This window comes from Myotis yumanensis, unplaced genomic scaffold (assembly GCF_028538775.1).
Source record: "Myotis yumanensis isolate MYYU_CA2020_CCGP unplaced genomic scaffold, mMyoYum1.0.hap1 SCAF_20, whole genome shotgun sequence".
NCBI classification, from domain to species: Eukaryota; Metazoa; Chordata; class Mammalia; order Chiroptera; family Vespertilionidae; genus Myotis; species Myotis yumanensis.
In genome coordinates this window covers 10,435,338-10,461,810 of record NW_027223771.1, presented here as the reverse complement: position 1 = coordinate 10,461,810, position 26,473 = coordinate 10,435,338, and the positions used below count along the sequence as shown (strand labels likewise).

The 26,473-nt window shown below is 63.8% G+C and overlaps 1 protein-coding gene and 1 long non-coding RNA gene across 2 annotated transcripts; one reads left to right on the top strand and one right to left on the bottom strand.

Moving 5' to 3' along the window:
* Window positions 1-112: 112 nt before the first annotated feature.
* LOC138998394 (uncharacterized) lies at window positions 113-5,496 on the bottom strand. The gene is made up of 2 exons (XR_011469154.1): window positions 5,302-5,496; window positions 113-337 (listed from the first exon to the last, which is right to left on the bottom strand). It is a non-coding gene; the product is annotated as an uncharacterized lncRNA (long non-coding RNA).
* Window positions 5,497-6,945: 1,449 nt separating this feature from the next.
* On the top strand, window positions 6,946-22,364 carry CTSH (cathepsin H). Its single transcript, XM_070400377.1, is given in 13 exon segments — window positions 6,946-6,993; window positions 6,995-7,037; window positions 12,582-12,613; window positions 13,713-13,818; window positions 14,416-14,486; window positions 15,131-15,235; window positions 16,358-16,444; window positions 16,915-16,970; window positions 17,202-17,283; window positions 18,370-18,438; window positions 20,283-20,389; window positions 21,044-21,169; window positions 22,205-22,364. Coding segments are annotated over 13 exon segments (1,008 nt in total). The 3' UTR covers window positions 22,281-22,364.
* The last annotated feature ends 4,109 nt before the right edge of the window (window positions 22,365-26,473 follow it).

Genomic DNA, 26,473 nt, shown 5'->3' with positions numbered 1-26,473 from the left:
GGCCAGACCCTGAGAAGCCTGGCAGCCTCTGCCTGTTTTTATTTTTTATTTTTTAAAATATATAGGGTGTCCCAAAATTCACGCAAGAAGTAATTTTGATAGAAAACTCAGGTTTATAATTAAAATTGTAAATGTTTTATTGATTCATAAAGGATACAGTCTAGGGTTATGTGTGGAACAGCACATCGGGTCAATGGCCTCCCCGGCTTTGCTGGCACAGACGCAAAGCCGTGGTCTTCATGGGTCTTCCTTGTCCCTGCTCCTGGGCCGTCATTGGTCCTTGGTGATGCTGATCCAATGGAAGGGATTGACATCAAAGGGCCACAGATATGAGAATCTGATTCAATCAACCCAGTAAAATTAGGCTTTTATTTTTTGTTGTTGTTGTTGTTAATGCTCACGCAGAATTCAAATCTTGCGTGAATTTTGGGACTCCCTATATTTTTATTGATTTCAGAGAGGAAGGGAGAGAAACATCCATGATGAGAGAGAACCATGGACCGGCTGCCTCCTGCACACCCCGCACTGGGGATGGAGCCCGCCACCCGGGCCTGTGCCCTGACCGGGAATGGAACCCTGACCTCCTGGTTCCTAGGTCGATGCTCAACCACTGAGCCACACTGGCCGGCTGCGGCGAGGATGTGTTTTTATTGATTTTAGACAGGAAGGGAGAGGGAGAGAAACGTAACATCGCACGGCTTCCTCCCGTACACGCCCCAACTAGGGGTGTGCCCTGACCGGGAATCGAACCTGCAACCCTGGTGGACAGGGTGACGGCCAACCACCTGAGCCCCCGGCCGGGCCTCGCCCTGTGCTCCCCGATCCTGGTCCCTTTCCCGACGGTGCCCTGCGGAGGCCTCGATGCTGTGGGGGCAGGAGGCCCAGTGGCTGCTGTCACAGGGACAGGAGGTGCCACCAGGCATCATCGGGCCCTGCGTGTGGTGTGCACAGCTCGCCACACACGGCCACACGCACCCACACGCACCCACACCCACCCACACGCACAGCCACATGCACCCACACGCGGCCACACGCACCCACACACACAGCCACACGCACCCACACACACAGCTACACCCACCCACACGCGGCCACACGCACCCACACACACCCACACGCACCCACACGCACCCACACACACAGCCACACGCACCCACACACACAGCCACACACGCACCCACACGCACCCACACCCACCCACACGCACCCACACCCACCCACACACACAGCCACACACGCACCCACACGCACCCACACCCACCCACACACACAGCCACACACGCACCCACACACACAGCCACATGCACCCACATGCGGCCACACGCACCCACACACACAGCCACACGCACCCACACACACCCACACGCACCCACACCCACCCACACGCACCCACACCCACTCACACACACAGCCACACACGCACCCACACGCACCCACACCCACCCACACAGCCACACACGCACCCACACGCACAGCCACACACACCCACACACACAGCCACATGCACCCACACGCGGCCACACGCACCCACACACGGCCACATGCACCCACACGCACCCACACACACAGCCACATGCACCCACGCGCACCCACGCGCACCCACACACACAGCCACATGCACCCACATGCACAGCCACATGCACCCACACGCGGCCACACGCACCCACACACACAGCCACACGCACCCACACGCACAGCCACACGCACCCACACGCGGCCACATGCACCCACACGCGGCCACACGCACCCACACACACAGCCACACGCACCCACACGCACAGCCACATGCACCCACACGCGGCCACATGCACCCACATGCGGCCACACGCACCCACACACGGCCACATGCACCCACACGCACCCACACACACAGCCACACGCACCCACGTGCACCCACACACGCACCCACGCGCACCCACGCGCACCCACACACGCAGCCACACGCACCCACACACACAGCCACATGCACCCACACGCGGCCACACGCACCCACACACGGCCACATGCACCCACACGCACCCACACACACAGCCACACGCACCCACACACAGCCACATGCACCCACACGCACAGCCACATGCACCCACACGCGGCCACACGCACCCACACACACAGCCACACGCACCCACACGCACAGCCACACGCACCCACACACACAGCCATATGCACCCACACGCACCCAGCCCCAAGCCTGAGTCCCCAACTGCCAAGGGCACCTGCCCAGCGAGGGGGACACCCACAAAGCAAAGAGCCCTCGTTCCAGCTCCAGCCCACACCGCCCTGCAGGCTCCAGGCCCTCGCAGCCGACGCCCTGGAAGCCGCCCCCATGTGGGTGCCCTCCCGCCGCCTCACACTCAGCTGGACCCGCTGACCTAGTCAACTCCAGCCACACCCGCCGGGATGCGCCAGCCAGAACCCCGGAGGCACCGTGCCTCCACCTCCAGGGACTCACCGGGTCCCGGCGAGGTCATCCTCCTGCTCACCCTGCAGCCGGCGACAGCTCCTCCCACCTCTGCCACCACCCTGCACCGCAGTTCCCAAACTTCCTGGCCAAGGGGACCCCTCAACGCTCTTCTGAATTAATGAGAACCTCACGGGAAAGCTCACACACACGGTTACACCTGGCAATCTAACTGCATTCCTGACTCGTGTGCTCAAAAGTGAACCTTGGGGAAACTTTAAAAATCATGATTGTCCGGCCGGCGTGGCTCAGTGGTTGAGCGTCCACCTAGGAACCAGGAGGTCAGGGTTCGATTCCCCGTCAAGGGCACAGGCCGGGGTTGCAGGCTCGATCCCCAGTGGGGGGCGTGCAGGAGGCGGCCGATCCATGATTCTCTCTCATCGTGGATGCTTCTATCTCTCTCCCTCCCTCCCCCTTCCTCTCTGAAATCAGTAAAAATCTATACTAATAAAAGGGTAATATGCTAATTAGACCGGGAGACCTTCCTGACGTCCTTCTGGACAAAGCCACGGTGGCGGGGCCGGGGCAGAGGCGGTTAGGAGCGATCAGGCCAGCAGGGGAGGGCAGTTAGGGGGCGATCAGGCAGGCAGGGGAGCAGTTAGGGGGTGATCAGGCAGGCAGACAGGTGAGCAGTTAGGAGCCAGCGGTCCCGGATTGTGAGAGGGATGTCCGACTGCTGGTTTAATGGGATCGGGCCTAAACCGGCAGTTGGACTTCCCCCGAGGGGTCCCAGATTGGAGAGGGTGCAGGCCGGGCTGAGGGACACCCCTCCCATGCACAAATTTCGTGCACCGGCCATTAATATGTGTGTATATATATATATATTTAAAAGTCCTTCCAAAAAAGCAGATTAGCGGTTACTGAATGGGTGAAGGGTGCTCTTTTGGGGTGAATACGGTTTGAGACTAAAGAGAGGGGGCGGTTGCACAACACCATGAAGGCACTCAACGCCCCAGAACGAGACACTTTAAAATGCTTGACTGCATGTGATGGGAACTGAACCCCAAGAAAAACAAATAAGGGGAGGAACTGAAGGCAGCCCTTAGCTCGTGGAAAAGTCCTCGTGACCGGAGACGAGTCAGGTCGGCTGATGGGAGAAGTCTGAACGGCACACCTCAGCACGGCTAATTGTATGTTCTGTAGACTTCACACCAGTTAGACAAACAACAGTGGCCCGGCCCGGCGTGGCTCCGTGGCCGAGCAGCGACCTATGTATGAACCAGGAGGTCAGGGTTCGATTCCCGGTCAGGGCACAGGCCCGGGTTATGGGTTCCATCCCCAGTGGGGGGCGTGCAGGAGGCGGCCGGTCCATGATCCTCTCTTGTCATGGATGTTTCTATCTCTCTACCTCTGCGATTGATGTCAGAGAGGAAGGGAGAAGGAAAGAGAAACATCCGTGATGAGAGAGAACCATGGACCGGCGGCCTCCTGCACGCCCCCCACTGGGGGTGGAGCCTGCCACCCGGGCATGTGCCTTGATTGGGAATCGAACCCTGACCTCCTGGTTCCTAGGTCAACACTCAACCACTGAGCCACAGCAGCCGAGCTAAAAATTAAAAAAAGGGGGGGGGGGTGCAGGGGGCCCTGGCCAGTTTGGCTCAGTGGATAGAGCATCAGTTGTGGGCTCGATCCCCAGTGGGGGGCGTGCAGGAGGCAGCTGATCCATGACTCTCTCTCATCATGGATGTTTCTCTCTCTCTCTTCCTTCCTCTCTGAAATCAATAAAAATATATATTTTTTAAAAAGGGGGCAGGGGGCGGGGTTGCTGGTCACAAAAGTGTCTCTAACTGGGCCTGGGGGGGCCTGGGGGGGGGGCCCGGGGTGGGTAGGGGGACAGCCAGGGTTCCTGGCTGGGAGGAGGGGAGGGAGGCGGGACTCCGATGAGTGACAGCTCCGCACGGGGACGGTGAGGACCCGGGAGCCGGTGGGAGGGGCCGGCCGGTGCCACCACGCAGGGCGGGATGGCGAAATCGCCGGGGCTCCTGGCCCAGCCTGATTCCACTTCCGCCTGCGGCCCTTGATCAGCTCTTATCGCTCCCGCCGCAGGTGTGTTTACTGGGCAATTAGGACCCACACGCGTGACACATGACCCAGGAATGCTCAGGCCCATTTCTCACTGCCGGGAAGGGCAGGCGGGGTGCCCAGCTCACGCAGGAGGGTGGGGGCAGGGGGCAGGGGCAGTGAGAGGGGGAGGGGACAGGGGCAGAGGGAAGGGGGCAGGGGGCAGGGGCAGAGGGTAGGGGCCAGGGGGCAGGGGCAGAGGGTAGGGGGCAGGGCCAGGGGGCAGGGGGCAGGGGGCAGGGGGCAGGGGCAAGGGGTAAGGGGCAGGGGGCAGGGGCAGAGGGTAGGGGGCAGGGGCAGGGGGCAGGGGGTGGGGGCGGGGACAGGGGCAGAGGGTAGGGGCAGGGGCAGAGGGCAGGGGCAGGGGCAGAGGGCAGGGGGCAGGGGCAGAGGGTAGGGGGCAGGGGCAGGGGGAGGGGACAGGGGCAGAGGGTAGGGGCAGAGGGTAGGGGGCAGGGGCAGGGGGAGGGGACAGGGGCAGAGGGCAGGGGCAGGGGCAGAGGGCAGGGGCAGGGGCAGGGGCAGAGGGTAGGGGGCAGGGGCAGGGGGTTGGGGCAGGAGGGAGGGGGTTGGGGCAGATGGCAGATGGCAGGGGCAGAGGGAAGGGGGCAGGGGCAAGGGCAGGGTCCGGGCACCTTGCTGACCCTCTCCAGGCACCGCCTTGCCTGGCGCCGGGCCCTCCCTGGGGCCCCAGCTGCTGCCGCTGAGCCTCCCGCCCCGACTCCGAGCCCCTCCTGTGAGAACAGCACCTCCCGCTCCACCCGGAGCCCCTCCGTCACCTCCAGAACCGCCAGCCTCTGAGCTCCGACGTGAACAGTGACGACGCGGGCCGGGCCTGCCCGGTTCTCACCCGGCCACGGAGGACGGCGGGCACAGGACACGCGATTTTCTCTTCTTTTTCTGAAATACATTTTAACTGATTTGGGAGAGGGAGGGAGAGAGAAACATCCATGAGAGAGAGAACCACGGACCGGCTGCCTCCTGCACGCCCCACACTGGGGATGGAGCCCGCAACCCGGGCCTGTGCCCTGGCCGGGAATCGAACCCTGACCTCCTGGTTCATAGGTGGATGTTCAACCACTGAGCCACACCGGCCGGGTGGGAAACACGATTTTCAAAATATTTAGCCGCACAGGCGCTGACCACTCAGACTCCCCGCCACACATGGGCCGAGAATGCCTGACTCGCCACACACCCCCCTACACGCAGTGGGGGGCAGTGTGCGGGGCGGCGTGCGGTCAGGGGCAGTGTGCGGGGCGGTGTGCGGGGCGGTGTGCGGGGCAGTGTGCGGGGCGGTGTGCGGGGCGGTGTGCGGGGCGGTGTGCGGTCAGGGGCAGAGCAGTCGTTGGGAACTTCAGGAAGAGGATGTGCCTGTGGCGGGGAGAGGACAGGCAGGAGGGAAGGGATGGGGCGGAGCTGAGTGCGGGACAGGGGCTCACCGGCCAGCGGCGGTGGTGGGGGCGGTGGTGGGTGGTGGTGGTGGGGGGGGGGAATTTCCAAGCGGGACAGGGATGTATTCTGGAAGGTCTCCAGCCACAGCCTATGCACCTGCATTCACTCCTTTCTCACTCGACAAACTCTCTGGTTAATCATCTCTACATCCACCCACCCACCCACCCACCCACCCACCTATCCGTCCACCCATCCATCCATCCATCCATCTACCCACCCACTCGTCCGTCCACCCATCTGTCCATCCACCCACCCACCCGTCTGTCCAGCCATCTGTCCATCCACCCACCCACCTATCCGTCCACCCATCCATCCATCCATCCATCCATCTACCCACCCACCCGTCCGTCCACCCATCTGTCCATCCACCTACCCACCTATCCGTCCACCCATCCATCCATCCACCCATCCACCCACCAACCCACCCGTCCATCCACCCATCTGTCCATCCATCCATCCATCCATCCATCCATCCTTCCATCCTTCCATCCATCCATCCACCCACCAACCCACCCGTCAGTCCACCCATCTGTCCATCCATCCATCCACCCACCCATCTGTCCATCCATCCATCCATCCATCCATCCACCTGTCCGTCCATCTGTCCATCCATCCATCCACCCATCAACCCACCCGTCCGTCCACCCATCTGTCCAACCATCCATCCATCCATCCATCTATCCATCCACCCGTCCGTCCGTCCATCCATCCATCTATCCAGCCAGCCATCCATCCTTCTAACCTTCCATCCGTCTACCCACCCAGGCCCCGCCCCCACCTCCCTGCGCCCAGAGCAGAGCCAGGAGCCCCGCCCCTGCCCGCCAGGCCCCGCCCTCCCCTCCTGGCCCCGCCCCTGCCCGCCAGGCCCCGCCCCCGCCATCCGGCCCCCGCCCCCTCCTGGCCCCGCCCCCGCGCCTGGCCCGCACCCTGACCTCCGCGCGGGAGGAGCAGAGCCCGGAGCCGCCGCCGCGATGTGGTCCGCGCTGCCGCTGCTCTGCGCCGGGGCCTGGCTGCTGGGACCCCCCGGCCCCCGGCGCCGCCGCTCCGTACGTGGGCTTCTCAGGTGCGTGGGGAGGGGTCCCGGGGAGGATAGCGGGGTGCGGGCCGGGCGCCGACATCCAGACCCGCGGGGCCGTGGACGGTGCCCGGGCCCCCCCGCCCCGCGGGGTGCAGAGGCCGGGGCGCCAGGGGAGCCCGCAGCCCCCGGTGGCCTCCACCCCGACCGGGGACCGGGGACCGGGGACCGGGGACCCGGGGAGCTCGGATCTGCGCCTGCGGGGCGCGCGCGCGGCCTTCCCGGCCTCTCCCGGCGGCTCCTCCCCGGCCGGCGCCGGGGAATCCCCATCCCGCCCGCCCGGACCGACCGACCGCGGGCAGAGGGGGCGGGACGGCAGCTTCAGCCCCTGAAAACGGGGGTCATGGGGTCAAGGGGAGCCCCAGGGGTCCCCGTCTGAGCTGCTTGTTCCCCCCCCCAACCCCTGCTCCCCTGCGCTCGGCCTCAGGCCCCCACCCCCACCCAGCACCCACCACCCAGCACCCACCACCCACCCCCACCCAGCACCGAGCACCCACCACCCACCACCCACCCCCCACCCAGCACCGAGCACCCACCACCCACCACCCACCCCCACCCAGCACCCAGCACCGAGCACCCACCACCCACCACCCACCCCCACCCAGCACCCACCACCCAGCACCGAGCACCCACCACCCAGCACCCAGCACCCAGAGGCCCCCTCCCTCCCCCGGGGCAGGAGCTTGGAGACCGAGGCTGGGCCTGGTCTGCCTAGGACCCTGCCTTCCTCCCCCCGAACCCCCTTCATACAAGAAAGACCCCAATCTTGCAAACTTGGACCCCCGCTGCCCCCCCACCCCCACCCCCAGGGCTATGCCAGGCCCTGGTGGTGAGGCCGGCCTGGGAGGGTGCCCCAGGGACCCCTCCTAACTCCAGGGCTGGGCTGGGCTTCCCGGTGCCAGGCCGGAGGGTAAACATTGGGGGGTTTGTGGGCCATGTGTTCGGCCTCCGTGGCGGCCGGTGCACACGGGTGAGGTCCAGCTCACGGGCCCTGGAGTCGGAATTCCACACCGATGTCCAGGGACCACAAAGTCTAATCCCCCCCCACCCCCCCCCACCCCGCAAGCCGCTCAAAACGGTAAAAACAGGCCCCGGCCGGTGTGGCTCAGTGGATAGCGCATCGGTTGGCCCGTGGACCGAAGGGTCCCGGGTGCGTTCCGGGCCAGGGCATGGACCTCGGTGGCAGGCTCCATCCCTAGCCCTGGCCGGAGGGGCGTGCGGGAGGCAACCAGTGGATGTATCTCTCTCACATCGATGTGTCTCTCTCTCTCTCTCTCTCTCTCTCTCTCTCCCCCTCCCTTCCACTCTCTCTTTAAACCAGGGGTCCTCAAACTTTTTAAACGGGGGGGCCAGTTCACTGTCCCTCAGACCGCTGGAGGGCCGGACTATAGTTTAAAAAAAAACTATGAACAAATTCCTATGCACACGGCACAGATCTTATTTTGAAGTGAAAAAAAACAAAACGGGAACAAATACAATATTTGTATTTGCATGTGGCCCGCGGGCCGTAGTTTGAGGACCCCTGCTTTAAATCAATGGAAAAATATCCTCAGGCCCTGACTGGTGTGGCTCAGTGGGCAGAGCGTCGGCCTGCGGACTCAAGGGTCCCGGGTTCGATTCCGGTCCAGGGCATGTGCCTTGGTTGCGGGCACATACCCGGTGGGGAGTGTGCAGGAGGCGGCTGATCGAGGTTTATAACTCTCTGTCCCTCTCCCTTCCTCTCTGTAAAAAATCAATAAAATATATTTTTTTAAAAACTGTAAAAATGGATAAAACCAGGCAGCAGGCCAGATGGGTGCCCCTGTTCTAGGCCGTCCCCAGGCAGTCTCCCCCCATCTTCCCCCAACCCCCCAACCCCAGGACCCGTCTTCCCTCCATCACAGGCTGTGGCTATGGGTGTAGCTGGGCTGGGCTTTCCCTGGCTTCTCCCACTGACCTCCCTCCCACCCTCCCGGGTTTTCACACCCACGTGTTGCTTTGAAAACCCCCCCAGCGGCCAACGCACGCCAGCCGCCAGCCCAGCCGGGGGCCCCCCAATTCCACCTGCTCCCAACGCCGGTCCTGGGCCCCCTCTGAGACCTCAGGCAGCTGGAACCCAGTCTGCGGACCTCCCTCTGACGCCAGCCTCCGGGCAGGAGTTGGGGGGACGTGCATTTCCCCCCAGGGTTCCAGGACGGGTCTGTGACCCCCAGAGCGAGATCTAGATTGTGTACAGCAGAGATCTTCAAACTGGGGGGCGGGCGCGGATCTGCAGGGGAACATAAAGGAATTCCAGGCGATTCCGCACAGACTGGGGGTGCGTTTCCAGGCATTTGACTTCCGGGAAAGCGCCCTGGGGTGGGGGACCCCTCCTTCCATTGGCCCTAAATCGGAACTCGGGGGGCAGCAAACACAACGGCTCATGGTGACAGATCTAGGCTGGGTGAGTTCTTTTTTTTTTTTTTAATATATTTTATTGATTTTTTACAGAGAGGAAGGGAGAGAGATAGAGAGTTAGAAACATCGATGAGAGAGAAACATCGATCAGCCGCCTCCTGCACATCTCCCACTGGGGATGTGCCCGCAACCCAGGTACATGCCCTTGACCGGAATCGAACCTGGGACCCTTCAGTCCCTAGGCCGATGCTCTAACCACTGAGCCAAACCGGTTTCGGCAAGGGGTGAGTTCTTTTTAAAAAAATATATATTTTATTGATTTTTTACAGAGAGGAAGGGAGAGGGATAGAGAGTTAGAAACATCGATGAGAGAGAAACATCCATCAGCTGCCTCCTGCACACTCCCCACTGGGGATGTGCCAACCACCCAGGTACGTGCCCTTGACCGGAATCGAACCGGGGACCCTTCAGTCTGCAGGCCGGCGCTCTATCCACAGAGCCACACCGGCCAGGGTTGGGTCAGTTCTTGAAGGAAGCTGATTTTCAGGAGGGAGGACCTCACGGGGTGTCAGCTGACGGGGTCCCGGGAGCAGGGCTGAGTGGTTAGGGCGCCATGTGATCTGGGCGGGGTGAGGAATGCCAGGCCTTGAGCAACGCCGTTCTAAAAAGGGCTTTGCGGAGGCGGGAGGTGGTGGGTGGGACGGAATCCACCAGGGACCGTGTATGCAGTAGGTACGGCCCCTGGAGGCAGACAGTGGGGAGGTGAGGGCCTGGCGGGGGGTGGGGGGGACGGGGATGGGCGGGGGGAAGAAGACATATGCAATACTTTCAACTATAAAGAATTATAGCCAGAACCGGTGTGGCTCAGTGGATAGAGCGTCGGCCTGCGGACTGAAAGGTCCCAGGTTCGATTCCGGTCAAGGGCATGTACCTGGGTTGTGGGCACATCCCCAGTAGGAAGTGTGCAGGAGGCAGCTGATGGATGTTTCTAACTCTCTCTCTCTCTCCCTTCCTCTCTGTAAAAAATCAATAAAATATATATTTTTTAAAAAATTATATTTTTTAATGGCCTTCCTGGTCCCAAGAGCAATAAGCAATAATGTTTTCATTGCTTGTTGTTGTTTTTTAATTTTATTTTTATGGATTTCAGAGAAGAAGGAGGAGGGAGAGAGGGAGAGAAACATCCATGATGAGAGAGGGTCATGGATCGGCCGCCTCCTGCATGCCTCTGACTGGGGATCGAGGCCGCAACCCGGGCCTGTGCCCTTGACCGGGAATCGAACCCGGGACCCTTCGGTCCGCAGGCCGGCGCGCTATCCACTGAGCCCCACCGGCCGGGGCGGAAATATACACTTTTTGTCCTTGTTGCCCGGAGCGAGGTGAGGGCCGGAGATCGGTATAAACAGATGGTCCCTTGGGGTCCAGTTCTGAGGCGCGTGTGGGTGCAGATGGGGTTCAGGAGGAAGAGAAACTGTGTGAGGCGCCCGCGGCCGCCGGGAAGGGCCTGTCTGGGTGCCGGGTGTTAATTAAATCGCCCGGACTTGCCACCCACCGCCCGTCACGCGATGTCAGTCTCATTTCTCAGTGTCGGTGTGTGCATGAAGCTGGAATACATCCCTTGTAGGTCTTTCCATTTAAAATGAAGTTTTAGAGCCCTGGCCAGTGTGGCTCAGTGGATAGAGTGTCAGCCTGCGGACTGAAGGGTCCCGGGTTCGATTCCCGGTCAGGGCACCAGCCTGGGTTACGGGCTTGATCCCCAGTGAGGGGCGTGCAGGAGGCAACCGATCCATGATTCTCTCTCATCATGGATGTTTCTCTCTCTCTCTCCTTCTCCCTTCCTCGCTGAAATCAATAAATATATTTTTAAAAGTAAAATGAATTATTAGAGCTCTGGCCGGTGTGGCTAAGTGGGCAGAGCATCCGCAAAACCTGCCTGTGGACCGAAGGGTCCCGGGTTCGATTCCGGTCCAGGGCACATACCTGGGTTGCAGGCTCCTCCCTGGCCCGGGCCCTGGTCGGGGCGCATGCAGGAGGCGACCCATCGATGTGTCTCTCTCACGTCGATGTTTCTCTCTGCCTCTCCCTCTCACTTCCTCTCTCTAAAAATAATGGAAAAATACCCTCGATTAAAAAGAAATGAGTTTTTAGAGAACTTAAACATAAGGGGGTGAGGGGTGGGGGACAGAGCCGGGGCCCGCGGACGACGGGCTGGCCCGGGTTTGTAAATAGGGTTTTGCTGGAACACCCGCCGCGGTGCGGCCAGGGCAGCGCTGAGAGGCTGTGACATAGAGCACGGGGCTCGTGCAAAGGCTAAGATGTTTACTGTCCGACCTTTTCTCCCAAAAACTGCTCATCGTTGGGAGTCTATAGATTTATTTTTAATTATACTTTTATTGATTTCAGAGAGGAAGGGAGAGGGAAGGAGAGATAGGAACATTAATGATGAGAGAGAATCACGGATCGGCCGCCTCCTGCACGCCCCACACTGGGGATCGAGCCCCCAACCCGGGCCTGTGTCCTGACCGGGAATCGAACCCGTGACCACCTGGTTCCTAGGTCGATGCTCAACCCTTGAGCCACGCCGGCCGGGAGGAAGCATACTGATTTTTTTTTTTAAATATAGTTTATTGGTTTTTTACAGAGAGGAAGGGAGAGGGATAGAGAGTCAGAAACATCGATGAGAAAGAAACACCGATCAGCTGCCTCCTGCACGCCCCCCACTGGGGATGTGCCCGCAACCCAGGTACATGCCCTTGACCGGAATCGAACCCGGGACCCTTGAGTCCGCAGACTGATGCTCTGTCCACTGAGCCACACCCGTTAGGGCCAGATTTTTTAAATTAACTTCCTATCGAGCGTCTCCTACAGAATAGGACACAGATCATTGCACACGCCTTGCGGTGACCGGCCGTGTCCTGGCCTGCGCGCCACCGGCTCAGGGCGCGAGCGTTTCCAAGCCGACGTGGGTGCCAACGCCGCCGCCCGCCTCGCCTCCCCTGTGGTGCTGGGCGTGAGGTGGCACCATTTTGGGGGCTTTAACTGTAGCCCAGTTTCCTGAAATGCAAATAGGTTCTCGAGCGCCTCCTCGGCCGTGACGCGCTGTCAAGGTCGCCGCCGCCGGGCGCCCAGGCCTGATCCCTCGTTTTCTTTCCGCAGAGATGGTTCGCTTTAAGTCCTGGATGCTGCAGGTCAGTGCCCAACTTCTTCTTTCTGGGGTTTCGCCTGCCTCAGGGGCTTCCTGTTCCCAGGCCGGGCCCTGCCAGATGGGGGGCGGGGTGAGGGGAGTTTCCCGCTGTGGACTCCGGGTCTTTCCATCGTGGGGAAGGGGCAGCTGAATGACCTCCTTCCAGGGTCCCCAGGAGGGATGTGGGCCTTCCAAGCCTCGGGGTTCATTCCCCATTTTGGGTCGTTTTTTTAATATATTTTTTATTGATGTCAGAGAGGAAGAAGGAAGAGGGAGAGAGAGAGAAACATCCATGATGAGAGAGAGAATCATGGATCGGCTGCCTCCTGCACGCCCCCCGAATGGGGATGGAGCCTGCAACCCGGGCAGGTGCCCTGAGCGGGAATCGAACCCAGGACCCGTCAGTCCGCAGGCCGACACTCTATCCACTGAGCCACACCGGCCGGGCCGTATTTTGTATTCAAATCGCACTGCGTGCTGGCTGCGAGGTTGACTGGAGGGCGCCAGTGCGTGTGCTTTTGAAAAACGGTGACTCTTGCAGCCGACTTTTTTTCCTTTTTAAAGAAATCTTTATTCGTTTCAGAGCAGGAGGAGGAGGGAGAGAGAGAGAGAGAAACATCCATGATGAGAGAGAATCCTGGATCGGCCGCCTCCTGCACGCCCCACACTGGGGATCGAGCCCACCACCCGGGCCTGTGCCCTGACCGGGAATCAAACCGTGACCTCCTGGTTCGTAGGCCGAGGCTCAGCCACTGAGCCACGCCGGCCGGGCACCTTTGCCGTAAACGGGACCAGCACAGCGGTGGTGCCCACGGCTGACGGCACTGGCAGGTCCCTGTTCCGGGGCCCCTGGGGTTGGGGGGGCGATCAGGTGGCCGCCTGGGCTCCATCCCGGCCGCAGGTCCCTGGGGGCCGGTTGCTCTGTAACGTCCTGATGTTGGCATCTGAGCCCCAGGATGGCAGTGGGCCGCTGCCTGGGGCCGGGCCTGAGAATGGTCATCAGCAGAAGTGACCCCCATCGGCCGTCCTCGTAGGAAAGGGCGCCGACTCCTCCGGGAGCCGCGTCCGGTTCCGGGACTGAGCGCTGCTGTGTTCCGTTTCAGCACCAGAAGGCGTACAGCACGCTCGAGTACCAGCACAGGCTGCAGACCTTCGCCAGCAACCGGAGGAAGATCGAGGCCCACAACGCCAAGAACCGCACGTTTAAAAGTACCTGGGGGTGGGGGCGGCCTGGGCTGCGGGTCTGGCTCCCTCTGGGGAGAGGGAGCCTCTGGGTGCCGGGAGGAAACCCATCAGCGACACCCTCTCCTTCCACTTATTATCTTTTATAAGGTTTTTGTCGTTTTTTTAAAATCCTCCCCCGAGGATATTTTCCCACTGATTTTTAGAGAGAGTGGAAGGGAGAGGGAGAGACAGAGAGAAACATCGATGTGAGAGAGACACGTCGATGGGTTGCCTCCTGCACACGCCCCCACCAGGGCCCGGGCCGGGGAGGAGCCTGCCACCGAGGTCCATGCCCTTGACCGGACTCGAACCCAGGACCCTTCGGTCCACAGGCCGGTGCTCTATCCACTGAGCCACACTGGCTGGGGCCCTCCGGGGGATTCTGAGGCACAGCCAGGCTTGACCTCGGGGCCCTCGGCTGTGACGCTGGACAGTGTGACTCGGTCGAGGTGTCCGCGGAGCCGCCAAGAGGACCGAGGGAGCAGGGGTTTCATTGTCTCTGTGTCCGTATTCACGAAGCAGAACTTGGTCTTTTGTTGTAATTTCTCACTTTGGTCTGTTTTTTCTTCTTCTCTCGTTCAGTGGGGATAAACCCGTTCTCAGACATGACCTTCGCGGAATTCAAGCACAAATACCTGTGGTCAGAGCCTCAGGTGGGGGCCGCGTACGACCGAGCCTGACACCTTCCGCCCCGACCTTGGGAACGACCGCACGGCCCCCCCACCCCCACCCCCCACCCAGCCGCCGCCGTGGGGGGCCCGGGTCTGCGGGGGGCCCGAGAGGCCAGGTCCCAGCAGCCCGCCCTCAGCCACGCTCTCGGCCTCAGCGCCGCAGGCCCTGAACTTAGGGCTGCCGGGTTACATGCAGGTGCCGGGTTAAAAGTCAGATTTCAGATTAAAAGAAAAAAAAGGGTAATATTTTAGCACAAGTGTATCCTGAGCCTTGCATGGGGCACACACCACAGAGCTGGTCTTCCTCTGCCTCAAATCCAGGTTTAACTGGAGGAACTGTGTCCTTTAAAAATATATATATTTTTATTGATGTTAGAGAGGAAGGGAGAAGGAGAGAGAGAGAGAGAAACATCCATGATGAGAGAGAATCACGGACCGGCTGCCTCCTGCACGCCCCCCACTGGGGATGGAGCCGCCACCCGGGCCTGTGCCCTGACGGGGAATCGAACCCCGACCTCCTGGCTCATAGGTAGACGCTCAGCCACGGAGCCACGCCGGGCGGGCGGGCGGGGATTCCACCTTAAGGACCCGTATTTCCGTGGAAACGGTCGTGTTTGTTGTTCCAGAACTGCTCGGCCACCAAGAGCAACTACCTCCGGGGCCGAGGCCCCTACCCGGTGTCCGTGGACTGGAGGAAGAAAGGCCACTTCGTCTCCAACGTGAAGAACCAGGTGCGCCCGCCCCCCACCCCCACCCTGTCCCGTGGGGAACCGGGGGACAGGCAGGCAGGGCCTTATCGCCCCTCGCAGCCCCGTGAGGCAAGCACCGTCCTTCCGTTGAACAAGTGATGAAACAGAGAGGACGGAACGGCCCGGGCACAGGGCTGGGGGGCAGGGCCGCCGCGGGGAGCGCGGACCGTGAGCCAGGAGGCCGGGCAGCGGCAGGGGCACAGCAGAGGCTGCTGGGATGGCGGGACGGGGCCGGACAGGTGGGGTCAGGTGTGTGTGTGGTGGGGGGAAGGTTGTCTAGGAGACAGACAGGCCGGCTGGGCCTGGGCAGCCCGTGGTAGGGTCTGGGGAGTTGTTGGGGGTTTTTTGTTTGTTTTTCAAATACTAGAGGCCCGGTGCACGACACTGGTGCACTGGGGAGGGGGGGTCCCCTGAGCCCTCTCGCAGCCCGGGACCAGCCGTGAGCCTGGCTTCTGGCTGAGCGGCGCTCCCGCTGTGGGCGGGCACTGACCATCAGGGGGAAGCCCCTGTGCTGAGCCTCTGCCCCCTGGTGGTCAGCGCACGTCATAGTGACCGGTCGTTCTGTCGTTCGGTCGATTTGCATATCAGGGTTTTATTATATAGGATTGATTTTAGAGAAAGAGAGAGATGGAAACATCCATGATGAGAGAGAACATGGACCGGCTGCCCCCTGCACGGCCCCCACTGGGGATGGAGCCCACAACCTGGGCCTGTGCCCTGACCGGGAATCGAACTGTGACCTCCTGGTTCATGGGTCAATGCTCTATCCACTGAGCCACGCCGGCCGGGCATGGGGAGTTGTTAAAGTTAGGACTGTGGGTGGCACGCGATGGGTGGTGGAAAGGTGAGACAGAAGGTTCTAGAAACAGGACTTTGGTGAGTCCCGCTGGGAAGAGGGATCAGAGCTGGGGCCACGGGGAGGGAGGGGGCTGGCCCTGGCGGGACAGAGGCCAGCACTGAGCATGCCCGGGCGCCTCCTCTGTGACGGGGGAGGAGGCGGTGAGGGTCAGAGGGGCCGGGGTGGGTGGGAGCCCGGGTCCCCGGGGGCTGCCTCACGCGGGGGCCCAGTCACAGACCCAGTCACAGACCCCGCCCCCCCTCCAGGGCGGCTGTGGCAGCTGCTGGACCTTCTCCACCACGGGCGCCCTGGAGTCGGCCATCGCCATCAAGACGGGCAAGATGCTCTCGTTGGTAAGCAGCCGGCCACGGGGTGGGGCACGGGGGGCCTTTGCGTGGCTCCGGGCTTCAGCGAAGGCCACCAGGCCGCCAGGCTGTCCACAGAGCAGAGCTGGGCACCCCCCGACCCCCAGCGTGAGGGCCCCGCCCCTGAAGGCTGTGCCAACCCCCCCCTCGGTGTGGGTACCAGGGCAAGGGGAGCAGGGGAGCAGGCCCCTCCCTGTCCGTGTGCCACCACGGGACCCGGGACCGCACGCTCGCACGTGCACGCCCGCAGCACGGCCCGCCCACCTGTCGGCTGCCCGGCTGCCAGTCGGCTGCCCGGCCCCTCCCACTCCTGTTGGTACTTCAGACACAGGGACGGCCCCTGCCTTCGGGGACTTGTTCTCCATCTCAGACCCGGAGCCGGTGGGTGTGGCTCAGCGGGCGGCTCGGCGCCTGTGCCAGGGCCCCACCGCGCTCAGGGTCGGCGTTCGCTCCCGCAGTCGGAGCAGCAGCTGGTGGACTGCGCCCAGAACTTCAACAACCACGGCTGCCAGGGGTACGTCCCGCCGGGAGGCCCGGCCCCTCCTTTCCCGCCCGGCGCTCCGAGGGGACCTGGGATGGGCCCGGGGTGGGGAGGGAGGGTGGCCTGACACGCCCAGGGTCCCTCGGGCACAGGGTGAGCCCAGACACGCCCCGTGCCCGGGACCAGCCGGGCCCCCGCGGGGGCGACCGTCCGCGAGCTCCGGCCCGCAGGCCCGCCTGCCACCTCGGTGTGTGCCTCTCGCAGGGGCCTCCCCAGCCAGGCCTTCGAGTACATCCGCTACAACAAGGGCATCATGGGCGAGGACACCTACCCCTACAAGGGCCAGGTAACTCGGCACGCCTCCCCCACCCGGACACGTCCCTCCCACCCCTCCCTCAGGCCCGGGGCCGCCCCTCCGGCCGGAACGCAGCACCCTCTGCCTCTTCAGGGCCACCCCTCCTCCTGCTCTTTTTTTTTTTTTTAATATATATTTTACTAGTGGCCCGGTGCACAAAAATTCGTGCACTCAGCCCGGCCTGCGCCCTCTCTCAGTCCAGGAGCCCTTGGGGGATGTCTGACTGACGGCTTAGGCCCGCTCTTCTGCGGAAGGCAACTGGCGGGCCGATCTCACCACTGTCGCTCCAGTGGCCTCCGTCTGCGTGAGGGGACCGGGGGGCCGATTGGGGGACGGCGAGTGGCCGGCCCTGCCCCCGAGCGCCCCTCCGCCACCACCAGTCGCCACCGCCCGCCCCCTGATCGCGTCCCCTCCCTCTGTCTACTGGCACCTGCCTTGGCTGACCTGGCGCTGCCTCCTTGCCAGCCCCGCCCCCCAATGACCGGTCATTCAGTCGATTTGCATATTAGGCTTTTGTTATATAGGATTGATTTCAGAGAGGAAGGGAGAGGGAGAGAGAGAGAGAGAGAGAAACATCCATGATGAGAGAGAATCACGGATCGGCTGCCTCCGGCACGCCCCACACTGGGGATGGAGCCCACAACCCGGGCCTGTGCCCTGAGCGGGAATCGAACCATGACCTCCTGGTTCATAGGTCGACGCTCAACCACTGAGCCACACTGGCCGGGCCAGGTCCTCCTGTCCCTCCACGTGACCTCCCGGGACTGAGACTGGCGCATCCCCCCCGCCCCCTGCCTTGAGCTCCATCTCCCCGTGTCCTGGGCCAGGGTTATGCGCCCCTCCCCCCCCCCCCCCCCCCCCCCCCGCCACCGCTCCCACCTAGCGCCCAGTGGGCCCCCTCGGCGTGGCCGGTGCAGGCCCGTCTCCTGCCGCTGGACTGTGAGCTCCTGCGAAACGGACGCCTCGCAGGCCCTGCGCCGACCCCAGGCCCGGCCCACCCAGCGTCTGCTCCGTCCGTGCTGCCAGGCGGCGTGGGGGAGGCCCTCACCTCCGCCCCCCGCCCTTTGCCCTCAACAGGACGGCAAATGCAAGTTCCAGCCCGAGAAGGCCATCGCGTTCGTCAAGGACGTGGCCAACATCACCCTGGTGAGCGCCAGGCCCTCCGTCCCACGTGGAGGCCGCCGCCATCGCCCGCGGGCACGGCCGGCTCACGTCCCTTAGATAACGGTGACGGGTCCCAGGAGGGCAACGGGGCAGGACCGCGGGCGGGCAGACGCTCTGGCCCGGGTCTCCCAGTGTCCAGTGTCCTCAGTTTTCTTGTCTGTAAAATGGGTTCAGTCATCGCCACCCTGCAGATGAGGGTGTGAGCGTGTGTGACAGCGGCGGGCAGGGGGCCAGGGGTGGGGTGGGGGGGGAGGGTGGGTTGGCCTGAGAGCACGAACGTGACCTCACTGAGCGGGAACGCGTCCCTAGGACCAGCCAGGTTCCGCTGCAGTGACGTCGCCCGGCCTGAACGGCTGAACGCGGAGTTTCAGCCTCTCTCGTGGGCGCGTCCCCGGCTCAGGCAGGGCCGGGCCAGGAGGCGGGCAGAGGGGTGCACCCATCACGCCCCCCAAAGTCTCCCAGCCAGGCCTCACCCCATGTGGGTGGGGAGGTGCAGGCGCCCCGTTTCTCCGCGGGGGAGCCGTTGTGAGCCGAGCTCACGCCATCCCAGACCCCACGCCCTGTCGCAGGGATGAGTGTGAATTTATCTCCCCAACATTGCCGGGCGGCTCAGGGTGTGGATATCCTGCTCGGAGGGGAATCGGGGCTCCGTGGAACCCCTCTGCCTGGTTCCCAGGGGAGCCCTGTCCGTGGCCTCCCTGGCCGGGCCGCCGGAATGCGGGCAGGAATGCGGACACTCGCTCCTGCTGGGCCGGCCGCCCGCTTCCCGGCCTCCCTCTGCCCTGCCCGGTCCGGCTCCGGGCCTTGGCAGCTGGATCTCAGCCCGGCCCCTGGTCTGGCCCCAGCTCGGCTGAGCCCCACCCTCAAGTCCACTCCCCAGCCCCCAGCCGGGGGCCGGCTCCTTAGCTCGGCGACACCAGTGGGTTCCCAGCGTCCGGGACCCACCCCGAGGCGCCGATGACACACGGGGCTGCGGCCAGGGCCCGGGGACGTCCTGAAAACTCCCCCGGGGGTTTCGGCGGCTGCTGGGCCGCAGCCCTGACCCAAAGCCTCGCACTTCCTCCCGCGGCCTCCCCGGCCGAAGGGGACACGTCCTCTGGGCACTGGGCCTGGCTGGGCCTCCTTGTCCACCCCCCCCCCCGCCCCCCCACCAGGTTCTACCAGCTCATGGCTCCTAACCCGGGGTCCCCCGTGAAAGCTCCCCAGCCTGGCTTTGCGGGGGGGGGGGGGGGGGCAGGGACAGCGTGTTGGGGGGTCACTGTCCGTGGCTCATGAGGGCCCAGCGAGCGGTCAGGAGTGACTGGGTGCAGGTCCCCCAGGAACTGAGCAGAGGGGGGGGAGAGAGGGGGCCAGGCCGACCTGCCCAGGCAAGGCTGGGAGGTCAGGGGGCCAGGCTTCGAGGAGGGACGTGGGAGCCAGACAGAAAACCCAGCGCAACCTGGCCCTTCCGGCATTAGGAGAGTGGGGGCCCCCACACTCGCCCCCACATCTGCTGTGAGGGGCAGCTGGCGGCCCTTGGCGGCTGCGTTTTGGTCTGAAACAGGGGTCGGGCCTGCAGAACCACCCGGTCCGGTCCGGCCCCGCCCAGGCTGCGGGGTGAGTCCCTGAAATGCTTGACCCAGCGGAGCCGGCTCATGTCCAGGTGGATGATTCTGAACGGCCCCCAGGGACGCGACCAGTGTCCCCACGGCCCTCGGAGAGAAAAGGCTCCCCACCCCCGACCTCTCCCCCCTCGGCCGGGCCGCTCGACGGACGGTGGGGTGAGGAGCCGCGGCTTGGGGTGGGGCGGGGAGGGGACCCCTGTCCACCTGTCCGTCCGCCCCCAGAACGACGAGGAGGCCATGGTGGAGGCCGTGGCCCTGTACAACCCCGTGAGCTTTGCCTTCGAGGTGACGGGCGACTTCATGCAGTATCGGAAGGGCATCTACTCCAGGTGAGACCGCCCTCTGGCTACGCCCTCAGCCCCACCGCCCCCGGCACCGTCCAGACGCTGAGCGGGCCAGGGGGTCGGGCCCAGGCCCAGTGGTGCCAGGAACGCAGTTACACGTCAGCTGAACTAACACAGGGCCCCACAGCCTGTCCTCGGGACGGCTTGCCATGTCTTTTATTTTTTTAATTGATGTCAGAGAGGAAGGGAGAGGGAGAGGAACATCCATGATGAGAGAGGATCAGGGACTGGCTGCCTCCTGCACGCCCGCCCCCCTGGGGATGGAGCCCGCCACCCGGGCCTGTGCCCTGACCGGGAATCGAACCCGGGACCCGTCCGTCCGCAGGCTGACGCTCTATCCACTGAGCCACACCAGCCCTTGATGGAAACTGGTTCACTGTGGTCACGGGAAGCCTGTTGTTGGCTTGGAGATAAGCACCAGGGCGGCCAAGCCCTTGCACAGGGAGCCCTTCTGTCCTCTCCGCACAGAAGGCTGAGGGCGATGACAGGCGGGGTGAGGGACGCCCCTGTGCGTGAGCACAGCTGAGAGCGGGGTCTCTGACCCCCGGGTGGAGGAGCTGATGCGGCCAGGGCGCCCCCTTCTGGAAGCACCGCGCGCCGCTGACGGGAGCGTGTCCTCCCGCCTCTGTGTGTCCCCAGCACTTCCTGCCACAAAACCCCCGACAAGGTGAACCACGCGGTGCTGGCCGTGGGGTACGGAGAGGAGAACGGGACGCCCTACTGGATCGTCAAGAACTCCTGGGGCCCCCAGTGGGGGATGAACGGGTAGGCGGCCGGTCCCTGTGCTGGGGGGAGGGGGTGGGGCAGGTCCCTGTGCTGGGGGGGAAGGCAGGGTAGGTCCCTGTGCTGGGGGGAGGGGGGCAGGGGCAGGTCCCTGTGCTGGGGGGGAAGGCAGGGTAGGTCCCTGTGCTGGGGGGAGGGGGTGGGGCAGGTCCCTGTGCTGGGGGGGAAGGCAGGGTAGGTCCCTGTGCTGGGGGGAGGGGGTAGGGCAGGTCCCTGTGCTGGGGGGGAAGGCAGGGTAGGTCCCTGTGCTGGGGGGAGGGGGTGGGGGGCGGAGGCAGGCAGGGGCGGGCCTGCTCAGGTGGGGGAGCCCTGGGGGGGAGGGGCTGGGCGGGAGGAGGAGACCTCCACGCCTAGGCCCCTCTAGCAGCCCCTCCCCTGTCCCTGTCCCTGTCCCGGGCCCAGGTCTGAACAGTCCAGTCCAGGCAGCGAGTCTGTCCCTGACGGAGGCTGACAGCCCCTCCTTGTGGGAGAAAAGGGCTGGAACCAGGTGCTGGGCACGTCGCAAGGTTTTTATTGGTATTAGAGCGAGAGGAGCGAGAGGAGCGAGAGGAGGGAGAGGGAGGGAGAGAGAAACATCCACGATGAGAGGGAATCGCGGACCGGCTGCCTCCTGCACGCCCCCCACTGGGGATGGAGCCCGCCACCCGGGCCGGTGCCCTGAGCGGGGATGGAACCCTGACCTCCTGGTTCATGGGTCGATGCTCAGCCCCTGAGCCGCGCCGGCCGGGCCCCAGAAGTGACTTTGTCCGTGTCCTCACTTTGGGGGGACCCTGTGGTAATGGAATAACTACAAGAGGGGGGTAGGGAGGGCTCCCGGGGCCCTCAGGGAATTCTGGGGGAAGTGAGAGACGGGGGAGCCACCAAGTCAGGCCAGTGAGTTCCTGGAGATAAACAAGCCACGGCCACCATTTTAGCCTCAATCCAGGGCTATTCGTGGAGTCGGGTCTCGGGGAGCAGCAGACACCCCGGGAAGGCCCGCCCGCCCGCCAGGCCTCAGCCCGCCCTCCCGTCTCGCAGGTACTTCCTCATCGAGCGCGGGAAGAACATGTGCGGTCTGGCCGCCTGCGCCTCCTACCCCATCCCGCAGGTGTGAGCGGCCGCAGCGGGGACGCCGGGGACGCCGGGCACTGCCCCCGAGGACATGGGGGAGCCCCCAGGCCTCGCTCTGCTGCGTCCTCACCCCCGAGGGGGGAGGAGGAGGAAGAGGAGGAGCAGGAGGAGGAGTTCAGCCACCAGCCCACCTGCCTCCAACCAAAGCCACCACCAGCCGTGCCTTAGGCCTGGATTTAAGGGCTCTCTATTATATTCTTTATTTCCGAGGCCGCGTGCGCCCCGCAGGGAGCACTGGGACCTCCTGTGGCCTTTACCCAATAAACACTCAGCGAGCACCTCCCGGCCAGGCCTGAGCTGTGTGCCCTGCAGCCGGGGGCCAACCGGGACCCAATGGGCCGGCCCTCGGGGGGGAGGGAGGCCAGAGGGGCTGCCCAGGGGTCTGGCTGGGCGACAGTGGGGTGGTGGGTGCTGTCCCGTCTGCCAGGCGGGGCCCAGAGGGGAGAGATTTCATGACACACGTGCCTGGGGCCTCGTCCCCCCTCCCACCGCCTCCCTGTGCAGACACTGTGCCTTCGGTCCTGGGGTGACGTGGGAGAAAGCCCAGCCCACCTGCGGGGACCCGGCCCCCACAACAAACCCTCCAGTTTGTTGAGTTTATTCCACAAACCCGCCAACGGGCCCAAACCCGCTGACTCCTTCCCACACGCTCCTCGCTCCACGGACAGCGAGCCAGCGTGCGCCGTGCAGATGCCCCCACGGGGAGCCCTGCGTGTTTCTGAGTTACAGATGCTCGTTAAACCCATGAGCGCCTCCCTCGCTCCGGGCTCCCCTCACATCAACACCCCAAGTTCTCTAATCCCCCCAGGTTCTCTAGCCCCCCCCGGGTTCTCTAGCCACCCCCCGGGTTCTCTAGCCCCCCCCCAGATTCTCTAGCCCCCCCCGGGTTCTCTAGGCCCCCCCGGGTTCTCTAGCCCCCCCCCCGGGTTCTCTAGCCCCCCCCCAGATTCTCTAGCCCCCCCCGGGTTCTCTAGCCCCCCCCCGGGTTCTCTAGCCCCCCCCGGGTTCTCTAGCCCCCCCCAGATTCTCTAGCCCCCCCCGGGTTCTCTAGCCACCCCCCGGGTTCTCTAGCCACCCCCAGATTCTCTAGCCCCCCCAGATTCTCTAGCCCCCCCCGGGTTCTCTAGCCCCCCCCCCAGGTTCTCTAGCCCCCCCCGGGTTTTCTAGCCCCCCCCACCCTGCTTCTCTAACGGCAACAGCCCGGCTGGTCCACACGCTGAGCTGAATGAGGGTTCGGCCGACTTCCACCCGCGGGCAGTGAGTCCAGGGAACGAAGTTCACACGTTCAGTGACTGTTTCAGCATCCAGGGCGTCGGGAGGGGCAGGCGGACTTGGTTTCCCACAGGTCTGGGTGGGAGGCTGTGTCACAGGGACTGGCTTGGGGGGATCGCGGCGGGGGGGGGGGGGGGGTGCGGACTGGACAGACGGGGGATCTTTCTGGAACACCCTGGCTGCCAAGCCCCAGGCTGCTTTGCCCGCAGAGGGGAAGGGGTGGTAAGGCGGCAGGAAATCCTGCTACAGCCCCCAGGGGTGAGCCCGGGACCCGGGAGTCCATGGCCTCCCTCCGTGGCAGCCACGCCGCCCACGTCAGCACCTCCCACAGACCCTCTCTCCCCAGCGAGGCACCACCTTGTCCCACACGCGCACCCGCTCCTCACGGCTCCCCCGCGAGGCAGACACTGTATGACACCCCCGCCCCCGCCCCCGGTTTTCAGAGGAGGAAACTGAGGCACCGAGTGTGGCCAAGCAACATGCCCGCCCACAGCATCGGCACAGGGTCGGGGTCCGCTCGAGTCGGCTCGCGGCCCCTCCCCACTGCCGCCTCCAGAGAGGCCCAGAACCCCGACTTGGAAAGTAATTTGAAGCAACTCACACGGCGCCCAGGGAACGGGCCCAGGGGGGCCAAGCCCACCAGCAGGAACCCAACCCCCAGTCAAGGTTAAGATTAGGTACTTTCCTTATATAATTCTTGGTATGTTTTTTTAATTTTTTTTTTTTTTAATTAAGAGAGGAAGGGAGAGCCCTGACCGGTGTGGCTCAGTGGATAGAGCGTCAGCCTGCGGACTGAAGGGTCCCGGGTTCGATTCCGGTCAAGGGCATGTACCTTGGTTGCGGGCTCATCCCCAATAGGGAGTGTGCAGGAGGCAGCTGATCGATGTTTCTCATCAATGCTTCTAACTCTCTATCCCTCTCCCTCTCTGTAAAAAATCAATAAAATATATTTTTTTTTTTAAAAAAGGGAGAGGGAGAGAGAGAAACATCCACGATGAGAGAGAATCACAGATCAGCCGCCTCCTGCACGCCCCCCACTGGGGAGGGAGCCCACAACCCGGGCCTGTGCCCTGACCGGGAATCGCACCTCGACCTCCTGGCTCACAGGTCGGCGCTCAACCACTGAGCCACACCAGCTGGGCTCTATTTTTAAATATTTTAACGTGAGAGAAGGCGAGTCTGGGGGAGCCGCCCTTTGACCAGCCCCGTGGCCGTGGGGATGGAAACCCAGCGGCTTGCTCCAGGGAGAACGGGGCCCTGGCCCGGCTGCGTGCAGCTCTCCCAGACCCACGGTGTGGGGTGAGGGTGCCGGCAGGGCCAGCCCTGGGGGCACAGGCTGTCGGCAGGAAAGGCCCGCAGGGGACTGCCCGGGGGAGGAGGCCGGACCCCAAGGCTGACCCAGGCCCGGAGCTGAGGGCCCAGGGGACAGGGGCCCCCAGGGGGCAGGCGGCTGCAGCCCCAGGGGACGTGGGGCTCCCGGGGGACGTCCTGCCCCGAGGAGCAAAGGCTGAGCGTGTGACGCTGAGAGCAGTTTAGGGCGCCATGTGGGGGGCCCTGCCCCCAGGGTGGGGAGACCCTCGCAAAAGGGACAGCTGTGGTCCCCACGACCACTCAGCGTGCACACCTGTTGGGTCGCCGTGTGGCTGTGGAGGGGGGAGTGGCCCCAATTTCCCCGACAACAGGGGTCGGGGAGAGAGGAACAAGACTCCCTGCTTATCCGTCACCCGGGAAGCTGGGGGGGAAGGCGCGTGTCCCGAGTGGGTGACACGGATCACATCGGGGCCCTGCGCCCCAGGCCCGCCCTCCATCCGGCTCTGGGGTCTCGGCTTTGGGGTCCGCAGGGCGGTCGGAGCGCGTGCCGAGCACAGGTCCGGGAGGAACCAAACCGCCCCTTGTCCTGACGCTCACACACACACAGCTCAGCTGGGTGCCAGGGTGTCCACACACCGTGGGCCCCACCCCTCCCGGGAGCGGGAACCCGTCCCGGCTCAGCTGCCCCGTCCGTCCGTCTGTCTGTCCAGACAGAAGCCTCACCCATCTGTTCTTCCGAAACCACGGGAGCTCTCGGTTCTCCTTTCCTCACTTTCAATTCCTCTTTTTCTATTATTGTTCCCAATCTCCTAAATGTCCAAATATGAGCAACACTCCCCAAGAGATGTTTCTCTTACTTTCCCTTCTCCCCACGGGCACCGGGGCCACCGCGCCCTCTGCTGGGCTCATGGGCCGGAGCAGGACGGCTGACTGCTCGTACCTCCCTCTGCGGGGTCCCCACAGGGCTGCACGCTGCCCCCGGCCCAGCCCCGACCCCAGGGAACAGCCCGGGGGGGACCTGCACCCGCCACGAACAGGCTCCACTCGGCGTGGGAACGGGCGACGGGACTTTCCTCCCACCCAGTGCACATTCCTGCTACCCCTGGAGCGCTGGGCGCAGGAGCCACAGGGACAAACACAGGCTCTGCTTCACTGCTTGGACCTCACGGCCAGGGCCCACCCCACCGGAACCCGGGACCCAGGGCCCACCCCACCCGGAACCCGGGACCCAGGGCCCACCCCACCCGGAACCCGGGACCCAGGGCCCAGCTCACCCGGAACCCGGGACCCAGGGCCCACCCCACCCAGAACCCGGGACCCAGGGCCACACCAGCAGGCACAGAGGGTCAGCCAGGGCCCCAGCTCGTCTCTGTCCCCCTGGCCTCAGTGGGAAGGGGAAGGCGGGGTGGCCATGGTCGTTGGCCGGGGACCAGCCCAGGGATACACACAAATGTGTCGACGCTCCCCAACGGTCCCACACACACATCTCGCCCAACTGTTAACAAACGTGGAGCCGACACCTTTACACACGCGTGAACAGCGAGCGCTACTCAGACCGTGCTGAAGCGCTAGTCACTGCCCAGGGCACCACTT